This window comes from Aythya ferina (genome assembly GCF_964211825.1).
Source record: "Aythya ferina genome assembly, chromosome: 1".
Lineage (NCBI taxonomy): Eukaryota > Metazoa > Chordata > Aves > Anseriformes > Anatidae > Aythya > Aythya ferina.
Genome location: NC_140296.1, coordinates 93,078,954 through 93,106,874, shown reverse-complemented (window position 1 = coordinate 93,106,874; position 27,921 = coordinate 93,078,954). Strand labels below are relative to the sequence as shown.

The 27,921-nt window shown below is 41.4% G+C and overlaps 1 protein-coding gene across 8 annotated transcripts; it reads left to right on the top strand.

Annotated features, from left to right (window-relative positions):
- LOC311430533 (interferon-induced GTP-binding protein Mx) lies at positions 1-27,921 on the top strand. Of its 8 annotated transcripts, none has more exons than XM_084507208.1 (14): positions 1-192; positions 11,122-11,452; positions 12,925-13,120; positions 14,562-14,699; positions 16,124-16,278; positions 17,883-18,021; positions 18,638-18,836; positions 20,263-20,341; positions 21,288-21,410; positions 22,025-22,166; positions 22,746-22,904; positions 23,631-23,707; positions 25,145-25,387; positions 27,389-27,921. In XM_084507208.1, the coding sequence occupies exons 2-14, from the start codon at positions 11,213-11,215 to the stop codon at positions 27,620-27,622; spliced, it is 2,124 nt and encodes a 707-aa protein (XP_084363334.1). In that variant the 5' UTR covers positions 1-192; positions 11,122-11,212; the 3' UTR covers positions 27,623-27,921. The 8 variants fall into 8 exon arrangements, with proteins under 8 accessions (XP_084363334.1, XP_084363335.1, XP_084363332.1 ...); XM_084507209.1 differs by having other exon boundaries at positions 130-222; XM_084507206.1 differs by lacking the exon at positions 1-192 and adding an exon at positions 1,104-1,204.

Genomic DNA, 27,921 nt, shown 5'->3' with positions numbered 1-27,921 from the left:
CTCTCATAAATGTGACTGACCAGACTTGGTTGCATCACTGCCTCCCTTTTGTTATTATCCCAGAGAGGTACTGGGGCTTGGCAAGAAGATGTTAGGTGAGAAAACAGAGACGTTACTGTCTGGCTTGGATCACAAGACCTGGGTTCAGGTGTCATTGGACTGATGTTCTCCTGCAGACAGAAGAACTTGCAGGTAAATCTACCAGTTGGAGCCTGTTCTCAGGTAGGACTGAGCAGATAACAAGGGTAAGGATTTCCAAAAGCAGAGGGAAAAAAAAAAAAAAAAGTATTTAAGGCATTCGAGGAAATAGGCCCATCTGCAAAACTGTAGGCAAGCTTCTTTAACCAGCTCAAGCACAGTTTTCATTAGCCATGGCCAACATTCAAACAAATTGCAGAAAAGCTCCATGGCTTAGCACAACTGATCTAGACCAGGAGGTTCTTGAGAGATGTTTTATTCTTCCCTTCAAAATCTTCCTAATATTGATGGTCTCTTTTCACTTATAAAGAAGATTGTAGGATTGCTCTTTGCTTTCCATATAGTCACAGCATTTCAGTCTGTTGTGACTTGTCACCACAGTCCTGAAACTGCTCCAGCTCAACTGCTGCCAAAGCCAGCTTCAAGCCAGCTGTGAACTTCCACCCCTGCTTTCTGGCATTGCAGTGCAGCAAAGCTCTTAGCAATACACACAGCACTCCACCCTGTCAATAGCTCAACAGTTTACTGAAGCCCTCTAGCCTTAATCAGCCCTTGAGATGCATGACTCTCAAAGCCAAAACAAATAACAGGCACTCCTCTTGATAATTTTTGGAATTTTTCATAAGCATTGTTCTAGCAATAAGTAATCCTTCCTAGTTTTAATTGCTTGTCGATCGTACTTTTAGTCCTTTTCTCTTGTTCTCCTTATAATTTCTCTATAAATTTTTTTCTCCTTATAATCTCACCTATAATTCTTTGTCATGAAAAAAAGAAGGAAAGAAAGAAAGATATCAACCCTACAATAACTTCATTAGAAAAATCCTGTAAACATCCAGAAGCACTAATGCCCCAGCTGGTACCAATTTTAGCCCTGATTACCATCTGCTGCAGGAAATAGTATGGGCAAGATTGACCTATTTGCTGAGGTATTTTTGTTTGTCCTAAGATTTACTGCTTTTTTTTTCATACAGCTCTTTAAATGTTTTATTGCTTGCTGATGAGCACAGTAAGTATTTTCTTCCAGGCTACTGGCAAATAATTGGATTGTTAACAGAAGCAGAGGTGGCAAGCATGAATGTGTTCCTTAGCTGCTCCCTGTTGCTGTGTGCCTTGCCAACACAAATGTGCAGCTAAAAGCCTTGGGTGCTAGAGGAGGCAACAGGTCAGAGGGATTGCAAAGGAATCTAGTCGTGGTGCTAAAATAGAAATGTGTCTGCAAAGATTGTGTTCATGTAGGTACAGCCTGGAGCTTGGGGTGTTACTGCAAGTAGGCGAAATTAAACATCCCCACGTGTGTTGTTTTGCTGAGCTCAAACAATGCTGCATAGCAGAGCATATGGGAAGGCTTGAATAAGATATTGCTGGAAACTGACCGTTGCTTTATTGGTATTGTTGTAGTTGTAAAAGTATATGATGCTTTTGGAGAGTGAAAGTGTAGTTTCATAACACAAATATAATGAGTCTGCAGCTGTTCTGGCATAGCAAAGCATGTGTTTCTGGAGGAGAGGGTCTAAGGCTACATCTTGGTTTTGGCTGGGAGAGTTAATTTTCTTCCTAGTAGCTGGTAGGGTGCTGTGCTGTGTATTTGGAATGAGAATAATGCTGGTAACGCACCAATATTGTCGCTGAGAGGTGCTTGCACAGAGCCAAGGACTCTTCAGCTTCTTGCACTGCCTTGCCAGCAAGGAGGCTGGGAATGCAGCAGGAACTGGGGGGAACACAGCCACGACAGCTGGCCCAAACTGGCCAAGGAGATGTCCCACGCCATGTGGTGTCATGCTCATCAATCAAACTAGGAGGGGTTGGCTGGGGGGCTGCCATCACTTGAGGACTGGATGGGCATAATTTGGCCAGTCGTGAGCAACTGCATTGTGCATCAATTGCTACTTCCTTTGCTTATTCTTCTTGGCTTTTTTTATTATTATTTTTTTATCCTTTTCTTTTATTATTTTTCCTTAATAAACTGTCCTTATCTCAATCTGTAATTTCTTGCACTTTTCAGTTTACTCCCCCATCCCACTGTGTGTGGGGGGGGGAAGGGGGGAAAGGTCAAATGCTGTTCAGCTGTCTCATGGGTTAAACAACAGCAGGCTAGCACAAATTTCTTTCACTCCCCACAAATGTAGAAGATGAAGGATACTCCAACATGCTGTAATCACATAGCTTTTTAGTTGGTATTGTCATTAATACCCACAGGCTATAAACCTTTATGCTGCATTTGTGAGGCCTCAGCACTGGGGTCTGTCAGATCTGTTCTATCTGAAATTTCTATGGTCTGCTTGTAGACTGCCTACTTGGTTAAGCTATGACAACTGTTTCTGTAATTGACTGGGTATCTATATCTAGTTTGTTTTACTTTTGTTTATTTTGGCATGGTACAACCATGGTTTTACACAAAAAGCAATAACAAATAGTAAAATGTGATATCTGCAACTCCAAAACAATGATGCAATGTAGGGAAATACAACCAGCAGAGGACTCGAGAAGTAAAGAAATGGACTGTGATATCAAGGAGTGCAGGTGCAGGATGGTAAGAGATGGGACATGGGCTTGGCACTGGAAACCCAACTCACTAATGGTCAATTAAAAAAATAAATAACACAAAAACTTTCAGAGCTGGAGCTGGAGCTGGACATAACTGGCTGTATGTGAAGTAAATAGAACAAGGAAATGCTATTTCACATGTGTAAATGGTACCGCATATTGTGAATTCAGATGTAACCTGGAACTACATACCAATGAAGAAAGAGAAAGGTGTAAATATGTGCTAGTGAGCATAGAAATGACCATAAGTACAAGGAGGAAGAGAGGGAGGAAAAAAAAAATGAGGGGAGGATGAAGCCATCAACATTGACATCATATTCTACCCCACCCCTAGTGAAGGACTCCATGTGCTGACAACTCACTGTAATATCCCAACACCAGCATGATTTATTAGCAGTCTAGACTTTTCTTCACTCCTCTCCCAAGTGCAGTGTGGATGGGGTGGTCTGCAACCATTTCTGTCCAAGTTCTCATGTTTGTTCTGCAAGGATCACCAGCATGGTCACAGGTTTCCCAGTATTTTTAAGTGTGTGGATCATATAGAAACAGCAAATGGGCTTACAGAACTTTGCATGCAACTACAGCTTCAGCAAGGCCTGGACAGGCTGTAGAGTTCGGCAGAGAGGAACCTGATGAGGTTCAACATAGAGTCTTGAGCAAATGTAGAGTCCTGCACCTGGGGAGGAATAACTGCATGTATCAGTACAGGTTGGGGGAAAGCGGCTCTGAGGAAAAGGACCTGAGTGGATGACAAGTAGGCCATGAGCCAGCAGTGTGCCCTGGTGGCCAAGAAGGCCAATGGCATCCTGGGGTACATTAAAAGGAGCGTGGCCAGCAGGTCAAGGGCGGTGATCCTCTGCCTCTACTCTGCCCTCGTCAGGCCTCACCTGGAGCACTGTGTCCAGTTCTGGGCTCTCCAGTACAAAACAAGACAGGGATCTCCTGGAAAGAGTCTGGCAGAGGGCCACAAAGATGATACGGGGCCTGAAGCATCTTCCCCATGAGGAAAGGCTGAGAGACCTGGGTCTGTTCAGCCTGGAGAAGAGAAGACAGATGTGATGTGATCGTTTATAAATATCTAAAGTGCGGGAGGTAAATGGATGGGGCCAGGCTCCTTTCAGTGGTGTGCAGCAACAGGACAGGGAGCAATGGCTAAAAGCTGGATCACAGGAAGTTCCACACAAATATGTTGTAAGAACTTCTTCATGGTGAGGGTGACAGAGCACTGGAACAGACTGCCCAGGGAGGTTGTGGAGTCTCCTTCTCTGGAGATATTCAAGACCAGCCTGGACACTTTGCTGCTCAACCTACTGTAGGGAACCTGCTTTTAGCAGGGGGGTTGGACTCAGTGATCTCCAGAAGTCCCTTGCAACCCCTATGGCTTGGTGTGCTGACTCATCTACCCTACCTTTGTGTGAAGAGTGACTTGATTGCCTCAGGGTTTTTTCTAAGAAGCAATCTGGAAGCAATGTTGTGGAAAATGAGTTCCAGTAAGCATGACACAGAAACACAGGGAGGAGAGAGGAGGCTGCTCCTGAAATGACGTGGCCAATACTTGCCCAGAGCTCTGCTTTGCATAAAAGCACTACTGCCTATCAGGGGAGCCAGGATCCATGCTCACTCTTTCACACCCCTGCACACAAATTACAGGGCTTTCCTCCAATAGCAGCAGCATCTTAGTGATGCTGCAAGGCAAAAAGCAAACTCCCTCACTTCTTCTTTCAACCGTAGTCAAAGGGAAAGGCAACGATAAATGTCTGAGGAGTCAAAGAGAGCAGAGAAAGAAAAAGTGCAGAGTGAGCCCTAAAATCAGAACCTTCTGGGGCTGCAAAACTCAAGCCCTGGTTCAGAAGAGAATTCTTCTGCACAATCCTAATTAAAGTCTCCTTGTTCCCAGAATAACACCCCTGCCTGCTGAGTTGAGTTGTTTCCCTAAATTCAGACATGATGGCACACAGTGGACTCTCTTAGAACGAACCTTACAGCCTTCATTTGTGCTCTGTGCAGTCGTCTTGGGAAACAAACCACAGCTTTGTTCAGTGCCTTTCAAGAGACTGCCCCTGCTCACAGAAAAGCTCTGCAAACATTGGGATGCTTTGACTTTTACTTGTATAAATATATCAGCTTCCCAGCCAGAGCCCCATCGTCTCTCTGGGTTCGGCATCTGTGGCTGATCTCCCACAGATGCTCACCACCCTGGCATCTGCGACCCAAGGGACCTTATTTTGTTGGATATTCATTATCTGTTAAAAAGCAACTTCTGCAACCAGCCATTAAATCCCGGCCTAGAGACAGGATCCCCACTGCCAGTACTCAGTGCATGTACAGGGGCGTTTACTCAGCAAGTTAAAGCCAGAACAGGAAATAACTTCTTGCTGAACTTGTTTCTGTAGATGACGTGTTCAAAGCAAAGCCTCACGCTGAAGGAATGGGAAGTAGGCATTCTCTTCCTGTTTAAAGACACATGACTCCTCATAAGTCATTCCTTTGCTATTGAAGGCACCAGCGGTAATTAGCTTGCAGTTGGCCATTATCAAACACCAAGGAATCTAGCATTTATTGTTGAGACTGCTTTCTCCTGACATGGAGGATCAGGCTTTTAACCCCCTTCACTTAAAACGCAGTGTTCTTTGTTATCACATATAAGAACACACAAGTATATTACAGCCAGGCATGCCAGCTTTACAGCAGATAACTCAGTCTGACAGGCAGGGCTGGGGAGCAGAGTCACCCAAGGGCTGGCATAGCTGATGGTCCTGCTCGGGTGGACCTGTGTTCTTCTGTCCCTGGGACCACAGAGCCCATCTGTTTTTCATCGTGGTTTGCCAGCTCACCTAGGCCATGCCTGCCTCCCTTGGCATACACCAACAGGAGAGGGTCTGTGTGTCAAAATACTCTTTGAACAGTCCATGGGAAGGAGGAGGAGGTTGCTTCATATGATCTTGTTTGCTCTCAAGGACCATGTACCTGCAAGTGGCTGTGGTATATGAGGTATGATCTTGGAGCACATCTGCTGGCTTTCTCTGGCTCCAAAGCAATCCAGAAAGGATGCTCCAAGTCTCCTCTGTGACATGAGGCAAAATGCAATAGCTGGGGACAACCCTGAGATTTGCTTCAAAAGCATGTAATGGAGATGGAGTAAAATGCACCCTTAGACAAAACAGCACTGCCTCTGCAAGCCACATTACTGCAAGAGACTTGGAGGGAAAGACAGAAAAAGTGAGTTCGTATCGTCTCTAGGTAAAGCAATATAGGCAAGGCTTTTAGCATTGAGCTTTTGTCCATTTCCAGTCCATGCAATTGCTGACCAAGCCAGGCCCTCTTCTACTCTGAGGGATCTCCAGCTGTTGATGATTTCAATGCACAGCCAGGTTATCTTCTCTCATTCACCTCCATAGATAATCTGCCATGGGGTGATCTCTTCTGCTTCTTCAATGCCAAATAACCTTGCTCTGGAACACCGCACTTACTGAATAACCGGAGGTACTTTGTCAAAGAAGTGAAGGAAAAATTCCCTGCTGCTTCCTGTTTTACATGGACCAAAGCATGGTCCACTCCAAGTGTGAGCACTCCTTTTCCACATTTTTCTCACAGAGCACCTCAGCAGGGAAGCACCACCTCCCTCAGCTGCCAGGGCTGGTTCTACCTGCATTAGGGATGCAGTAAAATTGAGGAAATGGAGGTTCCCTCTCTGCTCAGCAGAGGGTAGGAGAAACGTGGAGAAGCAGCGATGATGTGCTTGACACTCTAGTCTCTCCTGGGCATTGCAGCATGATGAAGTGGAGCCATCTCCTCTCTCAAAACAAGGTTACAGAAGTGTCTGCCCTTTCTCTTACAGGACATGTGCTTTGACCAGCAGCTCTACCCTCTGTTAACAGCCTCCTGCCTGGATGGGACCTAAGTCCCCCATGGTGGACATCACAGCAAGATGATTTGCCAGCAAATGGTTCATATTTAGGAGGTACAGTGACATAGCTGTTCTCTTCACTTGCTTTTCCTACAGCTGCTGCTCACAGGCTTAAATATTGTGTGATTCAACAAGGATCAATACTTTTACAGTATGTCCCATTTTTCTCTTCATCAAAATTATTTCCAAACATACTCTGTACAGCTGAGATTTGAATGAAATTCAGTTTAATCTATTTTTATACATCCTTTATTGTGTTGTCTTAATCCGTGGAATTGTACTGCAGGTGGGACATGCTGGTATAAGTCATTACATAAAGATGAAACCTGTTTTCAATGCATTATTTCCCAGTGGGTTTTCCAGTGTGTTAAAGATGTTATTACGCTGATTCAGGAGAAAATAGGAGAACCTAAATCTCTACAATGGGAGAAAGGAGAACCCTGTCCTGTTCCTGCAGAGCAAGCTGCAGAATCCTTCTGGTGCTGCTCAGAACTCCTCTCTGAAACATGCAGAGGATTGAACAAAACCCTTTAACCAAGACAACCCCATCGGCAATGCTCAAAATTAATAACCCAGTTGGTGTATGTGGGAACTTATTCCCTTGCAGGTCTGTCTCCTACATGCCTAAGGGCATGATGACCAGTGCCAGAGGGAGGCCAGGACCTGCTCCAGCCCTAATAGTGGTGACCCGGGGGTGGCAGCAGGTGGGACAGGGAGGGAGGAAGATGGGCTGGCTCTGAAACTGCAACAGTGCCATTTCTGGTCAGTCTAATCTGCAGGGGAAAGTTGGGCAATTTGAGAATCACTCAAAAAAAAAAAAATGGAATTGAGAGTGGCTGATAAAAGCAGCAGTCAGAAACAGAGGAAATGAGAAATAACAGAGAAAGCTGATTTTGCCTAACAGCTCAGAACCCATAAAACACCAAAAATGGGGGCAGGAGAGTGAAGACAGTCAATGACTCTGAGTAACAGTGCGGAAACACTGGAGACTTCACCTGCCCTGAACTGATGAGCAACCCTGAGAAATGCCTGGCAGCAGCGCAGGGCGGCAATGACTCAGCCCTGCCAGTAGGGCCAAGTTGGAGGGGCAGGCATGGAGATGCCAAAAGCACACACACACACACAAGCCTCCTGCCATTTGTACAAATTGGGGTGCTGGGCAGCAGCAAGACATGAATTTCTTTGATTTTTTCCCCATCCCGGTAAACAATAAATTCCTCCCCGATCCTTTTCTTTACACACCAGCCAGCTCTCTTCCTGATGTTTAGCAGAGACCAGAAACAAAACTCCCTGTTTTCCGCTGCAGTGGGACCAGAGGACAAATGGCAGAGGTGCCAGGCAATATTGTTGGTGAGCAACAGAGGTGCAGAGTGGCCACTTTGGTGAGCCAGCCTATTAGGGTGAGACAAGGAGCTGTTGCTTGCCAGCACCCTATTTTGCATATTTTGGTCCCGCTGCAGGGAGAAGTCACAGGATGAGGATGGAGTTTCATTTCTGGCCTCTGCAGTGCAGAAAGGAAAAAGACATCAAGTTCCTATTTCCAAAGCTGTTAATTGGGAGCACCAGTTTCGTTTCTCCCAGTTCTTGTCAGAGTGTGTAGGTGGAGCCTGTACATAAAAAAGCACCCAAAGCAATTGAGAACAGTTACTGTTTCTCCTTGCTGCCAGACAGGTACTGTGAGGTACAACTTTTCCTTTACCTTCTTTTAAAAATAACCATATGATTTTAGTTGCTGTCTTTGTTGCTTTAATAGTTGGTGAGAAGGCTGCATAAGAATCTGAAGTAAGTGTGGTTAAAAATTAGGTTGTTAGGAGAGGAATTTGTTGTTTTTTGGGGTAGGGAAAAATTAAAGAAATTAGTAGTTCTACCAACCTATAGTAATATAGCACAGGTTAAAACAAAAAAATATTCAGTTTGGCTTAACTCTCTTTAAAAGAAGACAACCGAAAGATGGCATTTAAATTGGAATACACTCCTTAAAATATGTAACGTGGGGAGGCAGTGCTCAGTAGCATGGTCTAGCCAGCGGTTTGTGCGTATAACATTGTGAGCATTTCATTGCTTTCTTTTTTTCTGAGAAGACAGAATTAAAAATCACAACACAAAAGGCTGTGCAGGTTGCACAGCTATCCTGTGGTCACGCAGAGGTCTGTGCGCTCCTCTGGCGGGACACAAACTGGATAAATTTTGCTCAGAAGAGAGGAGGGAGGCTGCAGTCTCAGCACCATGGTTTGCATTTTGGATTCAGTGATAGGTTTTGTGACTTCTTCTGGAGATGTAAAGCCAGGATTGTCAGAGGAAAAAGAAGCAACTTGTCTCCAGGCTGGCAATTTGTGCCACCCTCACTGGGTCATCCTGCCCGGAAGAGTTTCCTATGGTACAGGAGGACCTTGCTGGCACAGAGGCAGGCAAAATCTTAAAGTTTGAGGAAACCAGTATTGTACCAATGCCATGGCAGTTTTGGTGTCAGCAGGGTGTTGTCTGACCTGTGCAATCAGTACATGTCTTTCAGGTGCCAGGTTTTGCCTGTTGACTCTGGCCAGCTTCAGAAGGTTGCTTTAACCACTGCAGCTGTTTATCTCCTTGCTAAAAGAAGCTATTATGTACATGGTCAGAAACAGCCCTTGCAGCAAAACATTTCAAAGTTATCACCATGTTTTCAGAGTCCCTAATATTCCCAGGTGCCATAAGTTTATCTTCCAGGAGCCTTTTTTCTTTTTTCTTTTTTGTTTCCTGGTGGCCTCACTTCACCACTTCTGCATCTCATCCTAGCCACTATAAAGCTTGCTGCATAGCCACTGTCTGAAGGAACTACATCCATGCCTGTGAGGCCATATGCTAATAGTGGTACAAGAACAGCTCTCAACTCAGCACAATGAATATAAATAATAATGCAAAAGTGATGGACAATTGTTCCTGGGTAATATTTATGTTAAAACCAAAACGAGTAGAATGCATTCATTCCACTGAATTGTAAAGAGGGTGGAGAATGGGAGAGAGGGGCAGTAGAAGGGATTATTATCAGAAACATTATCATCAGTACTTTATTTTCTGTGGCAATAGAAAAACACAAAAGAATCTGGTTGCCTGTGAATGGGGAATGTTTATTACAGATGAGGCTCTGAGTCATCATTCAAGGAAAAAAAAAAAAAAAAAAAAAACTTAAAATTCATTAATAGATCAAGTTCATAGTGAAACGAGAGTGAAAGGGGAAGTGTGGAAAAAGGTGAGGAAAATGAGAAATGAATACCTATATGGAAATGAAAGTAGTTCTGTTGTCTTTTATTGTTGATAAAAAATCAAGCTTTTCCTCGTAAACATTTATATTGTATGTCGATTAAAGGAGACAGGAATATTTTTTAAAAGTACTGCTTTATTAAAAAGAGACTGAATAGCAATTAAGGAAGTAATTTGTTTGTAAACTTCTTTTATGCATTGGAAAAATAGCTTATGTTGTGTCTAATCTTCCTGTTTTGACATCTGCTAAAAAGACAAAACCTGTATGCTTAATTCAACTAAAAACATCAAAGGACAGGAGTTACTTTCAGAAAAAAATAAAATGTGTTTTTTATCATTCATAATTTCAAAACTTCATAATTTTCCCAAGTGTTTAGCATAAGCAGATTTTGGGAAAGACAGGCAGGTTAATATATATATATATATATATTTATATTATTATATTATTTATATATATATTAATATATTATATATATTAATTTTTTTAATAATGCTTTTTTGTTTGTTTGTTCTGTTTATTTCTTTAAATCATTCTCTCTGGAAATCACTTTCCCAGGAATATGCCTCATCCCTGGCATTCATTTTCACTGGAATATGGGACTATGCTGACCCCAGCCTCCATTCTCTGTTCCTCTGCACTGCTTGGTGGGAGGACTTAAATGAGGGTGGATGAATGGAAGGTGTTTTTGGTTTGCTTTTAGTGTCTCACTGCTCTAGGCTGCTAGTAATAGGCAGTAAGTTACACTGATCTCCCTATGCTGAGTCTGTTTTACCCATGACAGTAGTTGGTGAGTGATCTCCCTGTCCTTGTTTCAACCCATTATCTTTTTCCATTGTATTTTCTTCTCCCCCCTCCCCTACTCCCCCCCCATGTTCTCTTGAGGAGGGAGAATGAGAGAGGATGTTCTGGAGTTTAGCTAGCCATCAGTGTGAAACCACCACCTCCTCCCCCCCAAAAAAAAAAATAATAATAATAATAATAACAATCTTGTTTACCCTGTAGCAAATTCTCTTTTTTTTTTTTTTTTTTTTTTAAAAAAAAAAAAAAAAAAGGCCTAAGTGAGGTGGGGAGAAGTGTTTCAACTCTGGAGACCAATTTTACTGATTTGAAAAGAATTCTGCCACTTAATCTCTGCTAAGGGTTTGAACCAGTAGGTAAAAACAGTGCTTTGATTTTCTGTGCTGTGGTTTCTGTTGCAAGTTGGAGTCACTCAGTGCCCCATGTTTGATTTCAGAAGCTGTACAAAAGAGTGGTTGGAGCTGATAAGAATCACTACTCAGCGTAACACAGACAAGCCACATAGCAAGCCAGAAGACCAGTGGAACATGTACAGCCAGTACAGCAGAAGTCCCAAGTTCAAATCAATGGCCAAAAGACGCAGTCCTAACCTGATGAAAGATGGTTTTCAATCACTTTTCTCACCAGTATGTACAGAAGCTTCTGCAGTGCCACTGCCACCAGACTTGGATGATGAAATAGATTTTCCTGTGCCAGAGCAGACTACCAGAGAGTCTCAACACGAGCAGAAGGTGTCCATGAATCTGCACGAAGGAGAACAGGACGTGGTAAGGCAAGCAGCTTGGAACAGCACAGATCTTCTCATGCTCGCCTTTGTGCTTCACTTTGTGCTCCAAATGAAATTTTCTGTTCCTTCAGGCACTTGTTAAGTCTAAGCAGAGGAGAACTTTGGGGATCAAGGCCAAGCACTCATTTGTGTAGCTGGGAAGATGTGTGCCTACCATTAATCAGAAGGCATAAATAGTGTAGGTGTGGTAAAAAGCACGGCAGAGTCATAGCAGCCAACTTAATGTGTGAGATACATCTGTTTCATTAGGAACAATTAGCAAGCATTAAATGGGAATCCTAAAATCTGAGATACTCTTTATTTGAGGCTCTGCAACCTTCAACAGAAATATAAAGAAATCTTAAAAATAATCTGTTGTATATATAACACTGGAAAAGATTTTTTTTAAGTCTTTTTTTTTTTTTTTTTTTTTTTTTTAATTAATGGGGTTCCTTGAGAATGGTTGGGATTTACTAGCCAGCAAACACTGTAATGAAGATACTGGGGAAGAGTTAACAATATGGTTTTTAAATTCCTGCAGCTAGGGACGTGTATCCCCTTTCTTATCTTGAAAGAAAAATCTGCTTTCTGATTACATCTGACAGATATTTTCAGAGGTGGCTTTCTTATAAAAAAAAGTGATGGTGGTGGCCTGTTACGGTCTGTAAAATACTGATATTCTCAAAATTGCATTTCTGGAGATGGCCAACTGGAATACAGTGAGAGGAATTGAGAGAAGGCACCAGGATGATCTTTATACACTTAAATAGACATCTTTAACAGCAGGTGGACCAGCTGGGTAAGGGTTGGAAATTACTCAGTCTGGTTTCATGAAAATGAAGAGCATGTGTAAAATACCTTGCAGTTAGTATTAAATAATAATAATAATAATTCAAAAGGCAAAAAGAGAAAAGATATCATGAGATTATCATGATATCATGAGATTTTAGCCACCTACTAAGAACACCACAGCAGAATGATTTGGTGTTTGCTCAACAACTAAATCTCCAAACTTCAAAACAAAGATTTGATAATCTTCTCTGTACTAAATTGTTTTATTACAGTGACCAGTCTGTACTTGCATACATATCCTTCAGTACATCTGTAGATGACTGGAAGAAAATGTCAGTTATTAAAAAAAAAATAAAAAAAAATTAAAGTTGAAATCCCCTTTCACTTTTCACCTTTCAGGACAGCATACAAAATTTATTATTTTTACCAAGGTTGTTTCAGTCACTGAGCCAACCTCAACTGATTTAGATATATTTACAATCATCCATTTATAGCATGGAGGTGCAAGGATGCATAGTGATACGAGGTACAGCCAGAAGCTAGTACATAAGGTCTACTAGAGAATGATGAACTGGAAAATGTGCCAAGAAGGATATTGGGGTTTTATTTGTTTTGTTTTGTGGAAATAATTTATTTTAAAATTATGGAAAATTCATAAGATCATTGTAAGTTTAACTCCAGCAGGCAGCAGAACACACCTTGTACAATCAGTATGAGGAGAGGATCCGGCCTTGCATTGATCTCATTGACAGCCTGAGAGCACTTGGAATAGAAAAAGACCTGTCATTGCCTGCAATCGCAGTGATTGGAGACCAGAGCTCTGGGAAAAGCTCCATCCTCGAAGCCCTGTCTGGTGTTTCTCTTCCTAGGGGCAACGGTAAGAAATCACCTTCTCAGGTTCTCACCTGAATTTCACTCTGATAAAGTGAAACATTTTTTGATGGTGGTGTTTTTTTCCTGGTATCTGGGAGTAGATAACACCATGACTGAGACTATATCTGAATGATGAGACTCCAGGGGCTTTCTTAGCTCTGGTTTCCAGCTGAAGAAATGGATGTGAAGGTGGGGCACCGTAGTGTTACCCAAACAGGTCATGTGGTTTGGGTGGTCAAAGGAGCAGGAATAAGAAGCATGTAGTATAGCACACTTGTGTCCAGGCCGGGAGCCCCCAGCACAAGAAGGATGTAGATTTGTTAGAGCAGGTCCAGAGGAGGGCCACAAAGATGATCAAGGATCTGGAGCACCTCTCCTATGAAGAAAGGCTGGGAGAGCTGGGGATGTTCAACCTAAAGAAGAGAAGGCTCTGGGGGGACCTCACTGCAGCTTTTCAGTACTTAAAGGGGTCTTATAAAAAGGATGGAGAAGGACTCTTGGGAAGATAATGATAGGACAAGCAGGGAAAGGTTTTACACTAAAAGAGGGGAAATTTAAATTAGAGGTTAGGAGGAAATTCTTCACTCAGAGGGTGGTGACGCACTGGAGCAAGTTGCCCAGAGAGGTTGTGGATGCCCCATCCCTGGAGGTGTTCAAGGCCAGACTGGATGGGACCCTGGGCAACATGATCTAGTGGGTGGCATCCCTGCCTATGGCAGGGGATTTGGAACCAGATGATCTTTGTGGTCCCTTCCAAACCAAGCCATTCTATGATTCTATGATACCTGCCTGAAACTGTAGACAGGCTGAAAGGCAGCAGCATCATCTAACCATGTGTATTTTCCAGCAAAGAGTGACTAGTTTGGAAATTTGCTTCTGGTTTTTGTTAGTTAGTTTGTTTGTTTGTTGGACCAAGATTTTCCTACAGATTTTTTTTTGTTTGGCAAAAAATGTATATCTTTGCTTATTAGCATATGGATATCAGAGAAGATAATTGGAAGACTTCATTTGCAGCTCAGGAAGATTAATTTTCCAGCTTCATACATGTGTGTGCATCTACATACATGTAGATGCACACACATGGGTTCTACAAGTCCTGTATTGGCTGTCAATATCTGAGCACATTTAGGCTTTCAGGCTGGACTTGAGAAAAAGGTTTTATTTCATAATATGTAGGCACAGCATCAAAACAGGTCATGCAGAAAGGAACAAATCTCCATCCTTGTAGGTTTGCAAGGCAAGACTTGGCTGGCCAAGCCACATTTGACATCACATAATGCTGGTGACACCAAGTGGGAAGTCAGATGAGTGTCCTTTGGCCATGTCCCTTGAAACTTTTCTTTACAGCTCTCTGAAATATTAGGCAATGCTGTGCGCACACACTCTCTGTCTCCCATGTATCACAACTGCTAATGGCATTACCTCTGTCTTTGGCATCACTGTAGGTATCGTTACTCGATGTCCCCTGGAACTTAAACTGAAAAAAATACCCACTTCGCAGGAATGGAAAGGGAAACTTTCTTACCGCAATATCAGTACAGATCTGCAGCATGCATCAGAGGTGGAGAATGCAATAAGAAATGGTGAGTTGTAGCATATTGCCCTGATCTGAATTGCTCAATCTCCTTTGAACCCTTGTTCTGCTTCCTAGGCTGAGCTGAAGTCTGTGGACTAACACAGGGATCATAGCTGCTAAAAGCTGAATTCAAAGCAGACGAAGGTGAGGGAGTGCAATATACATGTAGGTTAAGAAAGTTGTGCTACTTATTGCTTCAGTGATGAAGATGGTCCATGATGTCTGATAAAAGCTCAGGCCATGTCCTCAGATAGCTGCCATTTGCCCAGTTTGGGGAGTGTGTCTGTCAAGCTTGAAACATGAGAAGCCCTAAATGGTTTGTGTCATCAGCTCAAAACCTTGAGGAATGCTTGTGATGTCTGTGGCTGGAAATCCAATGATTTTGGAGAAAGTTAAAAGATGACAGAGTGAAGGGCATACAGAGCTCCCATCAGTTAGTGTGACCACAGCCTCAGGTACTGCCCTTCCCATGTCACATCTTTACTTTTATTGTATTTCCTGTGGTAAAAGAAAACATTTTTCATACCTAAAAGGTAGTAAGCACTTGCCCTAAATGTGAAAGTGAGATTGTTCATATTTCCTTGACTAGGACAGCTCCACAATGTTGTTATTCAATGTAATGTTTCATTAGTTTTTCAATATGTTATTTGGAGATTTTCAATATATCCTTCAAAAACTGCAAGGTAGGTGGTATGATTTGAATAAGCTAATTACAGAGCTGAAAATCTTTAATGAGAATGGTCACAGTGTCTCCCTGCTCCTCAGTGCTGCTCACAGTCCATCGTTGCCTTATAAGATCTGGGACAAAATGCCTGGCCTCTCAACGTTACTATCAACGTGTGAAGAATATAGAATAGTACCTACTGATCTTTTAAAACACCCAAGAATTAATGTCTACAAAGTATCTTGATGTTGAGGAATAATTTCTGCAACTGAATAATACCTTATCCTATCACTTTTGTTATTAATTATTTGTATGTATTTTGTCTTCATATGTTGCAGTCCACAAGCATATGGTCTGTGAAATACTGCAGTTCCCATTCCAAAAGGACTCCACATAGTCAATAATAATTTCCTTGGATTTTTGCAGAAATAGAGAAATAGATTTACATTCATGCCTGCATCTGGGAAAGAAAAAAAAAAATAAAAAAAAAAATCATGCCTAAAATGACTAGTTGCCTAGGTGGTAGTATGTACTTCCTGAAGTCATCATATTCACAGAATCATGGAATCACAGAATTTCTAGGTTGGAAGAGACCTCAAGATCATTGAGTCCAACCTCTAACCTAACACTAACAGTCCCCACTAAACCATATCCCTAAGCTCTACATCTAAACGTCTTTTAAAGATTTCCAGGGATTCCCACTTCTTCCTCACTTTGATGCATCGTTTGAAGCCTGTATTCATTGCTTTGCTCTTTTCCCCTTGCAGCTCAGGATGTTGTGGCTGGTACAAAGGGCAACATTAGTGGAGAACTAATTTCCCTAGAAATCTGTTCCCCGTATGTCCCAGACCTGACACTAATTGATCTTCCTGGAATTGCCAGAGTGGCCATGAGGAATCAGCCACAAGACATTGGGGAACAGGTAAAATGCAGTCTCTTATGCCAACCTATGGAAAGACTCATTTTTGTAACCTACCTTACATACAGATCTGTGCTGCAGGACATTGCAATAATTGTTCTGGGCTTCTGAACTAGAATGATAGCTATGCTAGCAAGCAGCCAGGCCTTCAGGAAAACAGTCCTAATAGGAACAGCGATGACCAGGATCCACCCCAGGTGCCTGCCAGGGCAGCACAGAACATCCCATCCACACAGACCCAGGTCTCTGAACACAGCACTGCCCCTGGGCTAGACTGCATCTAGAATTAGGATGCATCTAGGCTGGAGGATAGATGCATCCCAAGAGGGTTGTGTCTTCCCAGTGCTGGGGAAATACTGAGTTCTCCTATGTTATTCCTGAGCAAGAATGCAGATCAGCCCTCTTACTGGCTTGGTGTACTGTCATCCCTTGCTTACAACATACATCAGAAGGGTACTCATGCTCATTGTTCTCATCGCCTACCAGATCAGAAGAGACCCTTTCTGTAGTATAAAGAATATACATTAACGTGGAGGATATCTCTATGCTTCCCCTGGTGGCTTTTTGAGGAAATGCTGGGGAACACAAAACTCCAGAAGATGGGGTCGGCTGTGAGAGTGTTGTGCAGGAGCTGACTATATTGTCTCTCCTAAAATACCTTTACACAAGAATTTGGAATAAAAGTAGAACAAATTAAACTAGACATATCAGCATTAAAACAGAGACATGGATGAATAGACAAAATAGACCGTCTGGTCTTCTTTCTCTAGGAAAGTGTTCATTTCACAATCAGAAAGTAACCTCTCCATTGTATTCAGAAGAAAGTGGCAGGTTTGATGTGACACTGCCCCATTGTACCCAGCTGCCTGCATGCTTCAGACATATAGCACTTATATGTCTGTGCTATAGCACTTTATCATGTCAGAAATTGGGATGAATGGGGATTAGAGAAGAGACACCTTTACCAATACTCAGAATAAAGAGTTAAATTGCTTCAGTATAAACACAATAGAGCTGTGTGTGCCTTTTAAAATACAACACAAACTCTGAAAAATTCATTTGCTTTGGCATTGAAGCATAGAAATGTTACCAACTAGGTGTCATGAGAGATGTTTTTTCACAAATCATCCACAGGAAGGTAAGCCAAAGATATTTTTTCTCCTTTCAGAGACACAAATTTCATGTCAGGATAGTGACTTCCTTTCACTCCATAAGTGTGTAACTAGGCATCATAACTCATTTTTCTCATGTGAGATTATTTATGAAATATCATTAGTACTTCCTTAATGAAAGATGATATGTATGAGTTTAAATTTTACATAGTATGAGGGGTTAAATTTTCTCTAATTTACATATTTTTTTCAGGACAAGCCTAACAATAATCTGCTCTCATTCACATTAGGTGTTTTGATTTATCTTTATGTAGGAAAACAGGCTGCATTCTTCTGTTGACACATTTCCATGTTATCCTTTACTATTTAATAGCATTCTCAGTGTATGTGACACTTCGTGTCATCAGACAGTGAGGTGGCTTATATTGCTAGAAATGCTCATATCCTACATGCAAGCATTTGATTTCACTGAATTACTACTGTATTACATTTCAGATCAAAATGCTAATTAAAAAAATTATTAGCAACAAAGAGACAATCAATTTGATAGTGGTGCCATGTAATGTGGATATTGCAACAACAGAAGCACTGAAAATGGCTCAAGAGGTGGACCCTAAGGGAGAAAGGACACTTGGTAAGATATTTTTTTGACTGCAAGTATGAATCTTTTACTTCCATGAAGGTCAAATGTTTTGCACTGCACACCAGAACTGCAAAGTTCTAGTTCAAAGCTACTAGAAGGGAAAAATAAAATAAAATAAAATAAAATAAAATAAAATAAAATAAAATAAAATAAAATAATAAAATAAAATAAAAATAAAATAAGATAAAATAAAATAAAATAAAATAAAATAAAATAAAATAAAATAAAATAAAATAAAAATATCTAAATAAACTGTTTACAAAGCTGGAGTAGTTCTAAACATACCTCAGTTTTGAGTCTTACTGGCATTCCCACTGTAAATAACTGGAAATTGACAATCTCAGAGTTACTTGTGGGAAAACCTTGCTGCTCCCTGCTAAAAAGGTTTGCAAAGCAATAGGCATGGTGGGAACCCTACTATAGAGCAAATATTACAGTGCAAGGTCCAGGAGCTGAGAGCTTTCTAGAAGAGAAAATGAAACGAAGAACAGCTGCTTTGTAAAACGCTGCAGGGAACATTTCCACTCTGACAGCTAGATGTCCTACTGCACCTCTTCCACTGTCAACTTCTGTACTTGACTAACTTTCTCTTTGGGTGACTTCACAGGGATCCTCACAAAACCTGATCTGGTGGACATAGGAACTGAAGAGTCCATCATTAGCATAGTACAAAATGAGGTCATCCCCCTCAGAAAAGGCTACATGATTGTGAAGTGTCGTGGTCAACGTGACATCCACAACAAACTGACCTTGGCATCTGCCATCGATCAGGAGAGACAATTCTTCGAGACTCACAAATACTTCAGGTACTTCTCATATAAAGGACCTAACCCAAAGCATATTAAAGTCACTTCAAATCTTCCTGTTGACGTGTTGAGATTTAAGTTAGGGTTAAAACCAAAAATTAATTATACTCACTATTTCTCATTGTCCATGTAGTATTGCTTTCTAGTAAGCCAGAATAATTTTACATGGCAAATACTCTTTTAAAATATATTTTTGTTGCACGTTTGATTTGTAACTCTCCTTGACTCTGACTTCATGAGAGGAAGTTTGGCTGAGAAGTTGCCAAGCAGTAAAGGACCTGGGGGTATTGGTCAACAGCCGGCTGAATATGAGCCAGCAGTGTGCTCACGTGGCCAAGAAGGCCAACAGCATTCTGGCTTGTACCAGAAATAGCATGGCCAGCAGGACAAGGGAGGTGATCGTCCCATTGTACTTGGTTCTGGTGAGGTCACACCTTGAGTACTGTGTTCAGTTTGGGGCCCCTCACTACAGGAAGGACATCAAGGTACTGGTACACAACCAGAGAAGGGCAACAAAATTGGTGAAGGGAAGGGATGAGAATGCAAGTGTTACGAGAAGGGGCAGAGGGAACTGGAGTTGGTTAGTCTAGAGAAGAGGAGGCTGTGAGGGAGACCTCACTGCTCTCTACAGCTACTGAAGAGAGGTTGCAGCAAGGAGTCTGTCAGCCACTTTTCCCGGGTGACAAGTGGTAGGATGTGAGGAAGTGGCCTCAAATTGGGCCACTTGGGATGTTTAGGTTGGATGAAGGAAAGAATATCTTCACAGAGAGGTTGGCTGCCCAGGGAAGTGGAGAAGCCCCCATCCTGGAGATATTTAAGAAACGTGGATGTGGCACTAAGGAGCATGGTTTGCTGATGAGACTCAGTAGGCAAGTTGATGGTCAGACTTGATGATCTTGAAGGTCTATTCCAACCCAGATGACTCTATGATTCCAAGTGCAATTAACCTCAGGAGATCAGAATAGTCCCAAAGAAGTCAAATTATGCATCTGAGCACAACCAGTTAAGTACTGAAGTATTTCTGTTCACTGGAAAACACCACAAAATTCAGTATGATAAAAGATAATGTTTGTGCTGATGTTTCCCCAGAAAACAACTCAGCAGCAAATCAATCATTACATGAAGAATAACAGGTAAAAAGGATTTTGAACCGGCATACTTCCCACATGAAGGAATAACAGCAGTACAATAATCTGTTGTTAGAAATGGCCATTTTTTAATTCTTCTCTGTTTCCTTTGGCTCCACTAGTTGCAGTGGTTGTTAAGCAAATCTTGCAGAGAAGATGTGGATTCCACAGAGCCCTTGGCTGCTGCCGCATTTTTTATTTTTTTTTTACTCAGTGTGTGCAGCAGAACATCATCAGTGCTGCCTCCTTACCTTGTAAACATGGTCTGTCCCAAACCTCCTTTTCCCCCTTTTTTGCAGCATTCTTCTGGATCAAAACAAGGCTACTATTCCTCATCTGGCAATGAAGCTCACAAATGAACTTGTGGCACATATTATTGTAAGTAACAGAGGTGTCATACTAAGCTATGTGTACCAGTTACTACCTAAAAATACATCCAACCCTTCCCCCTTGAACTGCAATATTTTTTTCTTTATATGCATACATAACTATCCTTCTTATACTTAAAGGATACTTAACTATCCTTCAATATGGCAATCTGAGAGCAAATTGAGGTGAGAGTTAGAGGCAAGGAAAACCATGGTATGTCCTCAGATTTGCCTTTAAGCAAAGGATTGGCAATAAGCAATTCATTTAATCTGCTTGTGTATTATAACCCCTGCCTTTTAAATGGCAGTCATGATACTTTTTTTGTCTGTAAAGTGCTGATAGGGTGAGCAACAAGTTACTACTATCAGCTTTCTAAAACACAGTAATTTCTATCAAGTGAAAATGTCTTCAAAATCTCAATTAAGATGTAATTATTTTATGATACTAGTAAAATAATATATTTTATTATTTTATAGAAATATATCCAAAATAATATAAGCTGTTCCATGAAGGGAAATGCTAAAATACAACAATCATCTAAACTCAGCCCTGAAGGAGGAAAAAAATCTGTATTTATGTAAATTTACATTAAAAAAGCAATCAAACAGACATGTCCAACCGTGTATTTGTCAGGAATAGAAGGATCAGTACATTCCCATCACAAGCTGCCAGGAGACACTTTTTGGCTCACTGTATGTGAAGCCTAGACTGCAGCTCCTCTGCAGGGAGGTCCACCCCGGTATCTCAGGTAGCCCCTGAGACATATAAGGCCACATTTGCACGGTGGTGCTATCCCACCGTGACGCTTGGGATGCAGGTGACATGGAGTTCTTTGACTTGAGAGCAGCAAAGGTCATGTACAGGCCTAGGTCACTCCTGCAGCTGTTTTGTTTTCCTTCCCAAACCAGATGTGTTCAGCCTACCTAACAGTCCTTCTTTCCTGTCTACCTTCCAGAAAACTTTGCCTACAATAGAGAACCAAATACGTGAGGTGCTGCAAAAATCAGTGCAGGAACTACATAAATACAGACGAGGCACACCCACAGTAGAAGCAGAAAAGCTGGCTTTCCTCACAGATGTAAGTATCAATATTGATTTAGTTACAGAGTTGAGCAGACCTTTTTAAAGATAGCAAAGCAACAGGATGGACCAGGGAGCTTCTTGGATCTGTCACTGCAGGGTTTTGAGAGCTACCTAGGCAGACCTCTGGCAGGAATACATTATACCTGCAAAAATTTTGGACTGCAGGACTTCATGTTCCTGTCTAGCAATTTTTTTCCTCTGATTATGTGACGAAAGAGCTCAACAACAAATTGTTTGATTGGTCAAAATCAAGCATCTCAGAGAATGAAAATCTACACTCTTTTCTGCCCAGCTCACTGAAATTCTCTGAAGAGTTTCCATTGTTTACAGCACTCGTGAGAATAAATGTCTTACTGATATCAATATGTCCATTACAATTTAGTAAATGGTTCTAAGAATTCACAGGGAAAGAAAAAAAAAAAAAAAAAAAAAAAAAAAAAAAAAAAGGCTAAGAGCATAAAAATTCTAAGGAAGGAATATTTTCAATTAATCCTATCTCACCATCACAACAGCAGATTTACTTAACAGGTATAAGTTAGTCTGAAGAAATGAAACTTTAGTACATTGTGGTTTTGTTTTGTTTCGTTTTTTCTTTTTAATTCATTACAGTTGATCAAGCTATTTAATCAAGATGTCTCTCGGGTGATACGTGGAGAGGAACACTTGTTTGGAAATGAAATCAGACTTTTTGCAAAACTCCGCAAAGAATTTCAAACATGGGGACTACTTCTCATGGAAAATGCTGACAAGGGTAAGTATAGGAAACCATCATTTACACCTTATTTGAGAGAAGCTAGGAGCATTTATCTGCTGTTATGCAAGGCAAGTTATGCTTTGATTCTTAGGAACAGAGACCCAGCTTGCTGTCTTTACAGAGATGTCTGAGCCTCTCTTCTCTCAGCAGAGCAATAAAAGCAAGCCTGTGAACCCTGGCAGAGAATTGGGTGCTGATTCTCTGAACCGTTCTTCTCAATAACAGAAAATACAACAATAATAATATTTATACAATGTAATTAATTAGTTTTGTTGGTATTGTTGTTATTATTCATGTTTTGTAATTTTGGTCTTTTTTGTTGTGGTTTGGTTTTGAACTCAGCAGTGACTGGTACTGGCCAATATTGTGAGGGTAGCATCTCCACGAAGAACCAGTATTTCTGAGCTCCATTCTGCAGTAACCACGTTGCTTGAAAGATGGGCTCAGTAGTTGTTATTCACAAGAGCATTTTCAAAGACAAGAAAGAGACTTTCTTTAAGAAACTTAAGAGAATTTCTTTAATCAGAAATTTATGCAGTGACTTAGTAGTAAAGCATTGTTATCTTAATATTACAGTTCAAAAAAGCATACCCAGTAAAATGTGGAAATATGAAGACCAGTACCGTGGACGGGAGTTTCCAGGCTTCATCAACTACAGGACGTTTGAGGACATTATAAAAGAGCAAATCCTAGACCTAGAGGAGCCAGCTATTGTGATACTGAACAACGTGATCCGTATGTTTTACAGGCCACATGAGGCCATCACATGGGTGACGCTGGTGTGCCTGATAATTTTGTTTTGACATGCTCTTCAGAATTTGTTAACACGCTTCCCCATGGCTGGGAATGGGGAGTTAGTTAACTATAATAGATAACACTGTAATGAAGTGGTGCAGTGGAAGTACCTGGTACCAGCCAAGCTGGTTGGTATTCCCAGGTGCAAGGAGTGGCATGCACAAAACCTAAACCAAGATTCTAGCTTCTTTGCCAGTTCTTTGCATGTTATATACATTAAACAGCGACTGCTGGGAGGGGGGGAAAGGGATTTACGTATCCAGTAAAAAACACCAAAGGAAAAAGTATGTCACTATTCCCATGTTTGCCTTAGAAGGGAGCTTTGGCATCTGTGCCAGACTCAGTGCTTCCCTGGGAAGGCCACTCTGAGGTGTGCTTACATGGCCAAGTGATGAACCACCTGGTCAAACACAGCTGCAAGCACATAAATTGCTTTATCAATGAAATCTCAGCAATATTTAATCTCTGACAAGATAAGTAAGTGGTTACAGGAGGTCTTGAATGGCTCATGCTCTTCAACCTAGAAATCTAAATTCCCATCTGTCTATATTAGTTATAAGGGCATACTGCAGAAAGCAAGTGGTTTTCCCAAGCCTTGTATTGCCAATAGCTTTAAAAACTTATTTGCTTACCTGACTTTATTTTGTCTGTCTGTTCTTCCCTTAGGACTGGTTGAAGAGAAATTTCTGGAGCTCACTAACAAGCATTTTGCTAATTTTCAAAATTTAAATAGAGCTGCTCAGGTGAGGAACTAGCTATAACCCGAGATAATTCAAGAGCAAAATAGAATGTAATTTGTAAATACAGCCATGCTTATGGTACCTATCCCGTTGTTTTACCTATATGCAACCATGCAATGTCATGACAGTCTATGATTTGTATAAAGTAAGTAAGAAATTGAAAACAAACGTGTTTGTAATGACACTAATGAAAGTGCATTTTTCTTTGCATTCTGTGCACAGAAAATGTGGTGTGGCTGCCTTGAAAAGTCTATCATTAATTTCAGTTCTAAGTCCTGCAATGATTTCTAAGCATGTCGGTAGCCTCTGAGCACTGCGGGGGTGCTTGTTGCTTTCTGAAAGGAAAGCCAGGGTGTTAGCCAGGGCAAGCTTCTCACCTTTGACAAAAAGGAACAGTGGCAGACAAGCCAAAAGTCATTTAACCATGAAAGCCAGCATACTCCTGTTCACAGTTTGGAGGCTTCCAGGTTTTGGGGTGGAGTTAAATGACATTGATGTCCTCAAAGACCTTTTCTGTGAAAGAGCTTTGAGGAAGAGGTGAGAAGCATCGCAGGCCAGCCAGAAAGCAGAGCCCACTCACATGGCACAATGGTTAAAGGGAAACTCAAAGGCAAATGTGAGTGAAACAGGTGATTTGCTATGTGACTTGCATGGCCAAATCCTACCAAAGTCCCAAGTCAACCAGACAGCAAGCAAATAACCTATTTCAGCCAAGCACAGAGGAATTTTGGGTGCATCTTTAGGCACAGCACAATCAGAGAAATTAAGAAAGGAAGAGGTTTTGGCAGAGTCTGGAAACAAACAAACAAACAAACAAACAAAAAAAACTATTCTGATGCAGGGATGCTAAGGTAGCATTTTAGGAGACCTTAAGGATGACTAACGGGAATTTGTTGCTCCTGCAGGCTTCTAGGTGGAAGCACCAAAAAGGCCAGAAAGCATCAGATTATTTTAATGAAGATGCCAGATAGCAAGGAGGTAGACAAGGTTGGTTTGCTGACAACGGACAGGAAACAGCAGTTTTTGAGACCAGTAGGAGGGGAAATGGATTTCATTTCAGTGCCTGCTATCACAGCTTAGTGCAAGAGGGACAAGCAATTGAAATGCATGCAAAAGCATCCAAAAGGCATGCAAAAAAGAGGGCTGGCTGAACTAATTTCTGGCAGTTGCTGCTTGTTCCCACCAATCTTGGTATTTTCCCTCAGGGTCCAAGCACCAGGGTATGATTGAACCCACTCCTGTTTAATGGAGAGACCAAATGCTGCCTATTCCTGCTCTTTCTGCAGTGGCAGAGGAACCTGCAGCTAGAGCATTACTGCATGCACCAAGAGCCAACCTGGGATTAGCCAGTGTTGCAGTGAGGTGTGGAATACCACATCCACCTCATCTTGCCCCAAGGACACTGCTAAGCATCTCAGAACTTTTTTTTTTTTTCCCTAGGCCAGAATTGATGTCATTAGAAATACACAAGCAATGAATGCTGAAAATCACATCCGGAACCAGTTTAAAATGGAGAGAATCGTATACTGCCAGGATAACATCTACTTGGATGATTTAAACTCTGCCAAGGCAGAAATACTCAGCAAAGACGGTGGGAAGGAGAAGATCAGTTTTGGATCCGTTTCAGATAAGAATGCCATCTTCATCCAGGAAATGATTTCTCACACGAAGGCCTATTTTACTGTGAGTTTACAGCCTACAAGCCAGCACAGCAATGCTCTCTGGCTGGCTTTTCCTATGGGGACAAGTGCTGGGGGGATGGAAGGACTGTTACTTACCTGGTTTAGGGGAGAGGAGAAGATGGGGGAGAGCTGTTAGCCTTGTAATGAAAAGTTATTGATACTCAGATGATGGCAAGACCCGTATTCCAGTAAAGGAGCTTTGATCATGCATATCCTGCTACCTCCAGAAAGTGGTTGCTGTGGCTGCCAGTTGGGTACTAACTCATGGGGCGGGAGGAGTGGTAATCAGATGTTTGGTTAAAATGAATTTGGCTCTATATAGAGATCAGGTGAATATAACACATTGCAGATAGCTCAGCAGGTGTTAAGCAAAGAAAATTGGGTACTTTAATAAAAGAATATTTCAGAGCAAGAAAGCAAAGAGAATGCATAGTATCAGAAGGTGCTTTTGGTCTCTGTTTCATAGAACTCACTCAGAAAGCACCAACTTAATATTAATAATGCAGTAACTTAGGTAGTGGTTCACCTTGAATTTCAATAGCAAGGTTTTGCCAAATTCTTGCAATTAAACGTTCGGGCTACTCTTCCAGATTTCCATACTGAGAGGGAGAGAAAGCCATCAGTTTTAATGGAGCAAGAGATAAAAGCAGAATTGCATAAGCTTCTTCCCTCCAGCCTCACAATACCCTCTGCTATACCACAAAGTCTTGAGTTGTACATTTTTGTAAATGCCCTAAACAGCCTTTTCAACAATCACCAATGGATGCCAGGGCATCACATCTCCATGCAACTTATGAGAGGCCAAATAGATGAGATGAGATGAAATGAGGGGAAAGCTCTTAAGCACCTATGGCCTTTGCAAATGGCAAGCATGAACCTGGCAAGCATGAACCCATGTCACCTATGGCAGGTCTGCCAGAGTTCTGGGTAGAGCTCTGCTGCAGAAAAACACCCTTTTTTAAGGCATCTACACCCCCCAGCAATAGTCAGCAGTGCCTGGAGGATGCATAGGCTCAGTAAGTCTCTTGCTGACTCAGCTGAACTGCTCCTTATTACGAGATCTCTGCAAACTAGTAAGAGAAACTGAGTATCTAGTCTTCAGTATTTTTCACCATAAGTATGATCCCATCCTTGTAGATCAAAGATTTGCAGCTGCTGAGCTCCAAAGATATCTGAAGCCAAAAAAAAACTTAGACTTTTCTGGAGATGGTGGCCTAAACCCTTTAAGGCCTCCAAGGCTGGGTTCAGTTCCCTCCCAGCCTCGGAGAGGTTTTGCACCTCCCATCACCCAAGAGCACCAGCTAAGCCCCCATGCCCTGAGGCCATCTCTATGGAAATGGCCTCACAACTTCTTCTAGGACAATCTGTTTCCATTTGCATAGATAAACCAGGCCAGAGAGTTGTTCAGGTTATGTAGAAAATTCTTATAGTTTTTCCAATAGATGTACTTGCAGCCCAGTCTCACTGTTGCTGAAGATGTTTTCCCTTAAGGGTAAAGCTTACTCCAAACCCGTCATAGTCAAAAGGACAATCACATTGAAACCCCATCTAGATATAGAAATCTGCTACCTTTTGGGGGGAACAAACAAAGCGCAATTTAATTTCCAGTACCATAACAGATTGGTGGTGTTCAGAGAGAACAGGTTTGATACCAGAAATTGTTGACAAGTTTTATTCGTGGGTATGTCCTAGCATAAATCTTAAAAATGATAGCCGATAGAGCTAAGTAGGGAATGAAATACCTTGGCTCTTATCCACAGAAAAACAACCAAAAAAAAAGGAACAGCTGATTTATTCCCATAAATCTTAACTTTTAGATTTTTAGGCATGAGAGAGACTAACAGGAAACATTTTTTAGTTCCTAGAAGCACTCACTTTTTGAACAGTAACTCAATATAACAGTTTAAAACATGCTGTCACTTAGTAGATTACCTATAGCCCCTTTTTTTTTTTTTTTCTTTTTGGGAAATAAATCTTGTAACTTTTTTTTTCCTCCTTGCAGGCAGCAAATAAACGCCTCTCCAATCAGATTCCTCTGATCATCCTATCTGCTGTCCTTCATGACTTCGGCGACAACTTGCAGACCTCAATGTTGCATCTTTTGCAAGAAAGGGAAAAATTAAACAGTTTACTTCAAGAGGACAGTGAAGCTGCTAAAATTAGGAATTACCTCAGTGGCCAAGTTAATCGGCTCAGCAAAGCCTACCAATGTCTGAAGGACTTTAGCTGTCTGTAGATTTCTTCACTTTTCAGACATATTTTTCTGCTTTGATTTTCTAGTATTACTGATCTAAAACCCTCTGAAACATAAAGTCAGCACTGACCTTTACTGCCAGTTTCTCAAATTTTCAAGAGTGGTCCATTCTGTCCTATTTTCCATAGTCTGTTACACACAAACACCTACTCTTGTTTAAAATGCTCCATTAGTAGAGATGTGGTTAAATGAATGTTATCCTATTTCTAAATGTTCATTTTATAAACTTTGTCTACTGTGCATATTTTGAAATATTTTTTAAAATAAAAGATTGAACTCCA

Coding starts and splice junctions, on each gene's coding strand:
- LOC311430533 (XM_084507208.1), top strand. CDS start 11,213: ATGTACAGCCAGTACAGCAGAAGTCCCAAGTTCAAATCAATGGCCAAA. Junction 13,121..14,561: donor TTCTCTTCCTAGGGGCAACG/GTAAGAAATCAC, acceptor GCATCACTGTAG/GTATCGTTACTCGATGTCCC. Junction 22,167..22,745: donor CATGGAAAATGCTGACAAGG/GTAAGTATAGGA, acceptor TTAATATTACAG/TTCAAAAAAGCATACCCAGT.